The sequence below is a fragment of the Lactuca virosa genome, chromosome 7 (assembly GCF_052849685.1).
Source record: "Lactuca virosa cultivar CGN04683 chromosome 7, Lactuca_virosa_CGN04683_v6, whole genome shotgun sequence".
NCBI lineage: Eukaryota > Viridiplantae > Streptophyta > Magnoliopsida > Asterales > Asteraceae > Lactuca > Lactuca virosa.
The window spans coordinates 228985082-228995831 of record NC_136432.1 but is presented as its reverse complement, the minus strand read 5'-3'; the positions used below and the strand labels follow the sequence as shown (position 1 = coordinate 228995831).

Genomic DNA, 10750 nt, shown 5'->3' with positions numbered 1-10750 from the left:
CATGTGATTCACATGTAATTCACATATGACTCACATGTAATTCACATGTAAATCACAAGTAAGTCAAATATGAATTACATGTGTTTCAAATGTAAATAACATGTGAATTACATTTATATGCACACATGCATTTTGTGCGAGTGTTCTTCGCTTAAATATTTTTTAAAATTTTCTTGTGAATTTCACATTTGAATCTTAAAAGATACTATCACATGCAAAATATACATTATATAATCACATGTGAATCTTACATGATATAATCACATGTGAATCTTATATTATATATTCACATGAAATTTGTGAATCTTACATTATATATTCATATGAAATTTTATGAGTGTTTTTGCATTTATAATTTTTTTTTAATGTTTTTGTAGATTTAAAAGAATTTGTGGAAAATATTGAAGAGGTGAAAAGTGATAAATTGAAGAAATATGAAAATCATGACACGAAGAAATGATAACACTTTCAATCTTTGTAGAATTTTTTATATATATTTAATTTTGTATCGAATAAAATACTTGTACTATTGTATTTATAATTAGTAAATAAAACTGATTTTTATTTTATTTTATTTTTATTTTTTTACTTATGAATATTATAGTATAAGAAATATGCATATATGCACTTGAAAAAAATATGTATGTATGTACTTGAAAAAATATGTATATACGCTCTTGAAATGTTAATTTTTTTGGTTAAATTATATATATATATATATATATATATATATATATATATATATATATATATATATATATTAAATATTCCAATTATTTTTAAATGTACTGATTTTTAAAAATTTACTGTTTTTAGAAAAATTGCAGACTTAAAAAAATATTTTTTTTTTCAATTTTGTTTTAAAAAAATTCATACTTTCTAAAAAAATAAAAAAAATCTGCATTTTTTAAAAACATTGAAAATTACTACTTTTATAAAAAATCCGAAAATTTGATTTATTGTGTTAATTAGACATTTTTATTAATAATTCCACTAACGCAAATAATTAAAAATTAAATGAGATTGCAAACTTGACGATCATACCCTTAATGGGTTGATTTTGATATAATGTTCCACCTTTAGTTCTCAGGTTCTCGGGAAACTATGATTTCTAAATGGATCACACATATATAAATATATATATATATATATATATATATATATATATATATATATATATATATATATATATATATATATATATATTGCTCCGTATACCAATATCAAATTATGTTTTGCATCCCTAATTCAAAGAGTATTACTTAGCAAACCAGACACATTATCCCTCACATGTGATACAAATAGTTTAAAATGAATTATAGATGCTCAACATTATCAATTTTATTGTAATTAAAAGTAAATTAAATTTAAATGTTATGCCCAAAATGTAAATAAACATCATGCATGCTGAATTTAGTAAGATAACTGAAAAGTAAGAAGGAAAGAATTTTCTATATTGAATGGATTGGGTTTGTTTTGATGATTGTTAAATTTTATGATCAATGAAAACACAAATATATTATTACTTATGGTTTTGGTTGCTTATTATATATATATATATATATATATATATATATATATATATATATATATATATATATATATATATATATATATATATATATATATATATATAGGGAAGGGTTATTTGGAAAACAAAAAAACCCTAAAAAAAACCCTAAAAATCATAAAAATGCATAAAAAATACCTAGAGATCACAAAACTTTTTTTTGATTTTTTTTATGAAAAAATCGCAGGTTTTTAAAGAAATTCGTTGAAAAAAAAATTTGAATGTTTTTTTATAATAAAAAATTGATTTTTTTTCCAGTGAATTTTAATAAAAAGCTGCGATTTTTTATAAAAAAAAATTCAAAAAAAAGTTTTGTGATCTCTAAGTATTTTTTTATGCCTTTTTATGATTTTTAAGGTTTTTTTAGGGTTTTTGTTTTCCATAGAACCTAAAGCTATATATATATATATATATATATATATATATATATATATATATATATATATATATATATATATATATATATATATATATATATATATATATATATATATATATATATAAAGGAAAGAATTTTCTATATTGAATGGATTGGGTTTGTTTTGATGATTGTTAAATTTTATAATCAATGAAAACACAAATGTATTATTACTTATGGTTTTGGTTGCTTATATATATATATATATATATATATATATATATATATATATATATATATATATATATATATATATATATATATATATATATTGCGTAAGTTGAATTTTTTATATTGATACATAGTTTGAACTAGTATGGTGACCGATTCCCGGTTCATCCATGTTTCTAGAATTGTCATGTTTTGTCTTATTTTTCTGCACACACAAACACACAAGTTTAAACATTAGAAACACATATTAAAACACGTTTAAACATTAAAAATACACATGAAAACAAGTTGTAAATCACCTCAAAACATTAAAAAAATACAAAACCATAAGTTTTACATCAATCAATATACATAAAAAAAAATATAATATTGAAAAGAAATATTGTTTTAGATGAATACATACGCTTCAAAAAGTTTCATAACATTTGAATGTGACTAAGAAGGATGTGGTGATCTCTATTGCAATGACGGTGCTGTAAGTCTCGAGATTGGAATGTTTTGCTCTAACACCCTTTGAACTTGTAATTTTTATTTTGGTTTGGTTTACTAGTTTTTTGCTAGCTTTGTTTTTTTTTTTCAAATATACATGCCGTTCAAAAAAAAAATTAAGAGAAGTCTAAAGAGATGTGAAAAGGCCACCAAATATTGTCATGCAAAATGTTTCATTTTCACGTGTTTTTATTCAGTTTAACAGGTTTAATTAGACTTCTCTTAATCTTTAGACTTCATTTTCATGTGTTTTTTTTTCAGTATTAATTTGAAGATCTAAAAAGCATGCGTTTAATTAAACATATTGTTTTTCCGGTAACTAAATAAAAAGCATGTGAAAACGCATGCTTTTTAGATCTTCAAATTAAAACTGAAAAAAAAAACGAAAACTAAAAACCAAAAACGACAAATGGAAAATAAAAATTGTTTTTCGGTAACTAAAATCAACCTTCTTTTTTTCTAGAACTATAATTTGTACATTTTGTGTACGGTGATTGAAGTTAAATAGAACATTTATTAAACAAGGTTTCAAAAATTAAAAAACAAACAATATAGCAGCAAAACATCTTGATATAATTATTGTGTATTCAGCCACAGTCGTCGTAAATCGTAACTTTTTTGCAACACATTAACCACTAGCAACGAAATGCAGTGTTCATTTTCTGATCAATAGCACCTCACTAACTAATTTATCAAAGTTGAGATAAGAAGATCCACCAATAGCAACAGCTTCTTCGGCTTTCTTCTTCCACTCTGAGGCCTTGCTTTTCATCATCTTCCCTTTCTTCCCATCCATCATCTCCCTCACCTGAGCCTCCACCTCCTCTCTCTTCACATCTGTGTCAATTTCCATTCCTATCCCCCATTCTACACAACTATATCGACAATTTGTTTGCTGTTCTGCAAAAAACGGCCAACAAATCACTGGAACACCGCTGCTAATACTCTCAATAGTTGAGTTCCATCCACTATGTGTCAAGAATCCCCCAATTGCTGGGTGCTTTAAAACCTTCATACGTAGATCAATCAAACGACTTTTCAGTATTCAGATTATACATTATGCATGTCATGATTAAAAGGTGCACACAAAACCATGCTCATATGATGACTTAAGTTTTTTTTTTTTTTTTTTTTTTTTTTTTTTTTTTTTTTTTTTTTTTTAATAGAACGGCAAATCTACACTACTCCTAATACCACCTATGTCTCCAATAAAACTTGAACCCTCAACCTCTAGGAGGGAGGGCAACACGGGTACCGCTGGGCTAGAAGCCGTTTGGTATATGATGACTTAAGTACTCTCCTTAATTTATTCTTCTTATTTTTTTTTATTTACTTTTCTAGTATTGCATGTGTAATTCCGAAACAAAGTTGATGTCACAAATCACAATTTGCAATGGGGTCGCCGTTTTTTGTCCTGTTTCTTTTTCAACGAGATGGTTCTTTTTGTTTTATTTGTTGAATACCAACATGGATAAGAATCATGATGGTACGTGATCGTTTATCGTCTTATTCACTTTTATATCGAAGAAACTAAGTGGTAACAAAAAACTTATAGATATGTAATTTATCTACTAATACTATTACTTTTTATACTCTAGAACATATATTTTGTCTGTAGTACCTGTTCTTGAGGGCACCAACTGGTCATCATGGCTCTCTCTTTGGTCTCATCAACGAATTCAGGTGGCATCATGGCTTCATTGCCACCCACGATGTCTGGCCTCGTTACCCACAAGAAATCCTTCTTGCTATTAGCAAGTCCCCACCCAAACTCAGTGAGTTGTTCTTTCGTCATAACTGTAATACTTCCAAAGTTGACAAAAACAACTGATCCAGGATCTTTCGTGTCAAGCCAATTGATGCAGCTCACATCTTCCTTCCACAGATTGGACCCAATTTGTTTGAGTCGTTCATCATGCACATGTTCTTGCATCAGGTGAAGTGGGCCTATGGTGAATGTTCGTGGGTTCATGGCAAGTATGGGATTAACGCTGTCTTGTTCTAAGGCATCAAATGTGTTAAGGACCACAGCAGAGCCTCTAGGGAGAGTCTCAGCTTCCGTCATGAGATAGTTGAGCATGATGTCGTTTATATCTGTGGTTCGAATGAAGCTTGGGAAGTCCCTTAATTTGATGTTTTTCATCCCAGGAACCCAATCTAACGTTGTTTCTAAATATCCATTTGTTACGTAGCTCATATCTAGTTAACATTCAGATACGTGAGATAACTAGCATTGAGTAATTAAATAAAGTGAAATTCAGAAATATTATACAAAATAAAATAAATAATAGTCTAAAAGCAATATATCAAATTAGTGTTGAGTAATTATTTGTAGAAAGTTTATGATATCCAATTTAACACATAATCATCTAAGCCAAATATTGAGGATAATATATTATATATCCTGATCCTGATGTGCAATTAAAAAGAAATGTCTACGAAAGACTATTTTTGTAATTAGTAAAATCATGATATATATCTTACATTTTTAATTTAATTTAATTTTTTTTAAACGGTAAATACAGTATAATCATAAACTATTCCTAAATCCACCTATGTCTCCAACGAGATTTGAACCCTCACCGTTACTCAACCTTAAGGAAGAAGGGCAACATCTGATACCGTTGAACTAGAAACCCTTTGATATAATTCAAATAAATTCTAGACTTTCTAACATTTCACAATAATCTTTCAATGATTTGATCACCTAGATTTTCAACCATATATAGATAATGATAACCTAGATTTTCAACCATATATAGATAAGGGACAAAAGAATTCAATTAAGATCCAAAATAGTGGTCCAATTAATGGGTTATGTGAAATAAATGACAATAATTGCGATTTTTATGGTGAAAACGTACGTGCATTTTCTTTCTTTGTTTTTTTTTCCAAAAATATAAATAAATAAATTTAGAGTGGACAAAACCATGTCATATAAATTGAACATGTTTTTTTTTATTCTGGATTTTTTTTTTTATAAAACTACATGAAATTTTGTTGAAAATAACAACCAGCTATTAAAAATGTTTATATTAGCCACATTATACTAGCTTGTTTCATCTACTTGTTTGTGATTGTTTTTTGAAAATACTTATGAGGATGTCAATTTTTTTTTTAATTTTATTTTAATGTTGGAATTGTGGAAAAAACTTTATAATTGTAAATGACTAAAAGGTGCATAAGAAAAGGGAAGTAACGAAAACGAAAAATCAAAAAGTTCATTAAAGATAATATAAACATTTTATCTAAAAAGTCATAATTAGTTAATTAAAAAAGTCTATACTCTTTAAATAACTATTTTTTAAGGTATTAAAAATTGTTTTCAAAAAATACTTCTAAATTTGTCAAACATTTTTTTAATAGGCAAATTAAATACCCTTCTTAATTTTTATTCATACCTATGCTTCTATCATTTTTAGATGATATCAAACATAAAAAAAAATATTAATTTAATTAAATATGACAGATATCATAATAGAAATATAATCTTGTATCACAATCTAAAATCTACTATAATAAATGAAAATAATTTTGTCATATGTCAATCTCTAATAAGTTTTGACAGTTGTTATTTTGTGATTTTTTCAAATAAACAATATCCACATGTCAATTTATGGTTTTTTGCAATTTTTAAAATTAAAAAGTCGCATAAACTTATACCTATATATGTAAATTATCAAATGTAATAAATATTATACTAAATTGCAATTAATATGTTTCTTCATTTCTTATATCGAAATTTTATTTTAAAAAATACTTATTAATTACATTTAATATTTTATTTTTCTTTAATGAAAATGTGTAATAAATATTTGATTTTTTTTAATAAGTTAGAAAAACAATCCCAAACACCCTATAATTAAATATTAAAAAGATTTCGATGTTCGCAACAAATCAAAGACCATCATGCATACACAAAATTTAACGTTATTTATCTAAACCTTAAGTTTATTATAACTACAAAAAATGAAGATTATATAAAAAACCGAGAAAAGGAAGAAATATATGAGAACAGAAACAGTACTTTAATTTATGGTTTTACCTTTGAGCGGAGTATACTCCTTTCGAACAAATTCGCGATAGTGAGTGTAAGCCAAAAGCCCACAAGCACTTGTCGTCCAGAATAGCACCTCAGGCAGCCCAAATCTCTTTGCAGCTTCAAGTGTAAAGCTCATGCATCCGTCGGAAATTATACAGCTCACCGGCAGCACACAGTTAAGCTTGGTAATCAGCTCACAGAATGGTTCCAGACTGTGTTTAGGAACAGATTCACAGAGGTCAGGGATTGACTGGGTGGCTTCTGCGTCAGATGGCGGAAGACCATCGGGAATGGAGTGAAAACGAAAATCTGGGAGGCCGTCGAGGGAGGAAGGACCTCGGGATCGGAGCAGGCGCTTATGGTTGTAGTGGGTGTTGACGAAGGAGATATGGAAGCCCTTAAAGTGAAGGAGCTTCGCAAGTTTCATCATGGGATTGATGTGGCCTTGTGCTGGATAGGGGATACATATGGCATGTGGCTTTTCCATTGCTCCAATGGTACCCATTTAATGCTCTGTGTATGTGTGTTTGTGTATTTGTGTGTAGCTACGGTGATATTATAATTGAGCTGGAAGCGGGTAGAAGGGAAGAGTGGTTGCCTGTATTTATAGCTTAGGAGAGAGCAAAAAGGGAATTGTATTGTGATACATTATTTTTATTTGGAACGATACATTTGTTTTCTTGATATTTAAATTTACATACTTATTTTTCAACAACAACTAGATATTTAGATCACATGAATTAGGGGATTGTGTATCATGATTTCGAACATATATAATTTACAAAGTTAGAAAGGAAAACAGATGAACATATATAATTTACAAAATTAGAAAAGGAAACAGATATTTTATCAGGATTGTTGTGGTGCATAATTGCTCTATATCTTGATTAAATATTCAACAAATGCAAGTTGATCCCTTTTTTTATCCTTCATGTACCTGGGTTTCCGAATCAAGTCAGATGATATCATCTATTAATAATATTGTCTTTAACGCTAAAAATAAACAATCATATTTTTTTCTCATAATCTTTACAAATTGTGTGAACCAAAGACATACATGTTGTACGTAGTAAATGTCTAGTTACGTTGACCTCTTTTTTAAGTCAATACCAAGTAAAGTTTCCAATACTTTTTATGACGATATTAATAACTATTAGAATTGAATATTGACTTCACTTTCTCAAGAGAACCTCAGTAACTAATTTATCAAAGTTGAGATAAGACGACCCCTCAATAGCAACTGCTTCTTCCGCTTTCTTCTTCCATTCCAAAGCCTTATGTTTCATCATTTTCCCTTTCTTCCCATCCATCATCTCCCTCACCTGAGCTTCCACCTCCTCTCTCTTTACATTGGAATCAATTTCCATTCCAATCCCCCATTCTACACAACTATAACGACAATTCGTTTGTTGCTCTGCAAAAAACGGCCAACAAATCACTGGAACACCGCTGCTAATACTCTCAATAGTCGAGTTCCATCCACTATGAGTCAAGAATGCTCCAATTGCTGGGTGCTTTAAAACCTTCAAATATAGACCAATAAAGAAACTTTTTAGTGACAGATTTAAATTTATGCGTGATATGGTAAGCATATTTCCATCAAGGCTAAATCTTGAACTCCTTCTTAAATGATGCTTCTGAACTATTTAAATATTTTGTATATAGTTTTGGTTTTATTACTCAGTGATTAGAAAGAATAAACATCACCTGTTCTTGAGGGCACCAACTAGTCACCATGCCTCTCCCTTTTGTCTCGTCAACAAACTCCGGTGGCATCATGGCCTCATCGCCTCCGACAATGTCGGGCCTTGTAATCCACAAGAAATCTTTCTTGCTATTCGCCAGTCCCCACCCAAACTCGATGAGTTGTTCTTTTGTCATGACTGTAATGCTTCCAAAGTTAACGTAAACAACTGAACCAGGGTCTTTTGTGTCAAGCCAACTGATGCAACTCTCATCTTCCTTCCAGAGGTTGGAGCCAATGTGTTTGACTCGGTCATTTTCAATATGTTGTTGCATCAAGTGTAGTGGGCCTATGGTGAAGGTTCTTGGATTTAAGGCAATTAAAGGGTTAACACTATCTTGTTCTAAAGCATCGAAAGTGTTGAGCACCACAGCGGAGCCGCTAGGGATAGCTGCAGTTTCGGTGATGAGATAGTTCAACATGGTGTCGTGCATGTCTGTGGTTCGAATGAAACTGGGGAAATCCTTTAATTGGATGTTATTCATTCCAGGAATCCAATCTAAGTTTGTCTCTAAGTACCCATTTGTTATCTCGCTCATATCTGTATCATTACAGCAGTTACTATTTATAAGTATCTAAATGTAGAAACTAGAAAGGTAAAACCAAATTTATTTATAGGAAATAATATATACTATATAAATGAAAATCTATTTTGTTACGTGTCAACCTCTGACTTTTGATACTTATCAATATTTTTGAACTAAATAATATTTACATGTCAATTTCAGTTTTTTTTTTAATTTTTAAAATTAAAAAGCCACATAATACTTATATTTATATATGCAAAGTATTAAACTTAATAAATATCAGAAGAAATTGCAATTAATCATTTTTTATTTCGAAATTTAATTTTAAAAAATATATTGTTTAGAATTTGAATTTAATCATTTTTTAATCAATCCGTGTAATACACGAGTTTTACCTAGTTCATATGAAAACTTAATTAATAGATAAGTGTATATATAAAGTGACAATTAAAAAGAAAATGCTTATTATCGTTTTTATTAAATCTATTGACAAGAAAAGGTTTTAGGGTCTTGTTATATATATATATATATATATATATATATATATATATATATATATATATATATATATATATATATATATATATATATATATATATATTTTGGTGTTCCAAAAAAATTATATATAAAATGATGTCAACAAGTAAGACAAATGACATCGCTATATATGCATTATTTAGGTTGTCTTTTGACAAAGTAGGCATTGAAATATAATAAAACCGTTATAATGAAATAGCAAAACTTATAGTACAAAATAATAATATCATTGGAAAAGATAAACAAGTTCAATCATTTGACAGGAAAAGGCCAGTGATCACAGTGACACAAATATGGTTTTGGGAATTTGGAACTCAAGAAAACAAGTACAATTAGGATAGTAATTTCACCTTTGAGGGGAGTATAACCCTTTTCAACAAGATCATGATAGTGAGTGTAAGCCAAAACTCCGCAAGTACTCGGCGTCCAGAATAATACTTCTGGCAACCCAAACTTTTGGGCAACTTTAAGCGTAAAGCTCATGCACCCATCGGATATTATACAGGTTGGAGGTGGCACGTCAGACTCCTCGCCACCTTTAAGCATATTAATCAGCTCACAGAAAGGTTCGAAACTGTGCTTAGGAACAGATTCACAGAGGGCCGGGATGGACTGGGTGGCTTCAGCATCAGATGGCGGAAGACCGTCGGGGATGGCGTAGAAACGAAAATCAGGCAGACCATCAAGGGATGAAGGACCTCGGGATCGGAGCAGGCGGCTATGGTTGTAGTGGGTGTTGACGAAGGAAATATGGAAGCCCTTAAAATGAAGGAGCTTGGCAAGTTTCATCATTGGGTTGATGTGGCCTTGTGCTGGATAGGGGATACATATAGCATGTGGCTTCTCCATTTCTGCTATGGAACCCATCTTCTCCGGTATGTATTTTATGTGTATTGAGGGAGAAAGAAAGAAGCGGTGGTAGTATTTATAGGAGAAAAATTAAAAGCATAAATGGAAGGTTAGCTTAATTACAATTAGGCTAAGGGGAGTCGTAACACTCCTAACACCTTGCCACATAAGATCTTTGACTGACACATCATTTTTCACTATTTAATACCTAATCTTAACATTTGGTATGGAGTGGTAACACTTCTAGCATTTTATTTTTTTTATTTTCTTTTTCTAATTTAATTAAATTATTTTATTTTAATATATAAATATTTTTTGTGCATAAATATTAAACAATTTTTATTTTTTTAAACAAAAAACAATTAATATAATATAAATAGTATTTATAGAGGTTGGATTGAAT

The 10750-nt window shown here is 29.2% G+C and overlaps 2 protein-coding genes across 2 annotated transcripts; both read right to left on the bottom strand.

The window, feature by feature from the left end:
* Window positions 1-3142: 3142 nt before the first annotated feature.
* LOC145123747 (UDP-glycosyltransferase 85A8-like) lies at window positions 3143-7352 on the bottom strand. The gene is made up of 3 exons (XM_079058961.1): window positions 6694-7352; window positions 4270-4847; window positions 3143-3657 (listed from the first exon to the last, which is right to left on the bottom strand). The coding sequence occupies exons 1-3, from the start codon at window positions 7193-7195 to the stop codon at window positions 3304-3306; spliced, it is 1434 nt and encodes a 477-aa protein (XP_078915087.1). The 5' UTR covers window positions 7196-7352; the 3' UTR covers window positions 3143-3303.
* Window positions 7353-7684: 332 nt separating this feature from the next.
* Window positions 7685-10409, bottom strand: LOC145123746 (UDP-glycosyltransferase 85A8-like). Its single transcript, XM_079058960.1, has 3 exons — window positions 9849-10409; window positions 8398-8975; window positions 7685-8213 (listed from the first exon to the last, which is right to left on the bottom strand). Exons 1-3 carry the CDS (start codon window positions 10363-10365, stop codon window positions 7863-7865), a joined length of 1446 nt encoding a protein of 481 aa, XP_078915086.1. The 5' UTR covers window positions 10366-10409; the 3' UTR covers window positions 7685-7862.
* Window positions 10410-10750: the final 341 nt, after the last annotated feature.

Coding starts and splice junctions, on each gene's coding strand:
- LOC145123747 (XM_079058961.1), bottom strand. CDS start 7,195: ATGGGTACCATTGGAGCAATGGAAAAGCCACATGCCATATGTATCCCC. Junction 4,848..6,693: donor GGAGTATACTCCGCTCAAAG/GTAAAACCATAA, acceptor AATGTTAACTAG/ATATGAGCTACGTAACAAAT. Junction 3,658..4,269: donor GTTGGTGCCCTCAAGAACAG/GTACTACAGACA, acceptor CTACGTATGAAG/GTTTTAAAGCACCCAGCAAT.
- LOC145123746 (XM_079058960.1), bottom strand. CDS start 10,365: ATGGGTTCCATAGCAGAAATGGAGAAGCCACATGCTATATGTATCCCC. Junction 8,976..9,848: donor GGGTTATACTCCCCTCAAAG/GTGAAATTACTA, acceptor GTAATGATACAG/ATATGAGCGAGATAACAAAT. Junction 8,214..8,397: donor GTTGGTGCCCTCAAGAACAG/GTGATGTTTATT, acceptor CTATATTTGAAG/GTTTTAAAGCACCCAGCAAT.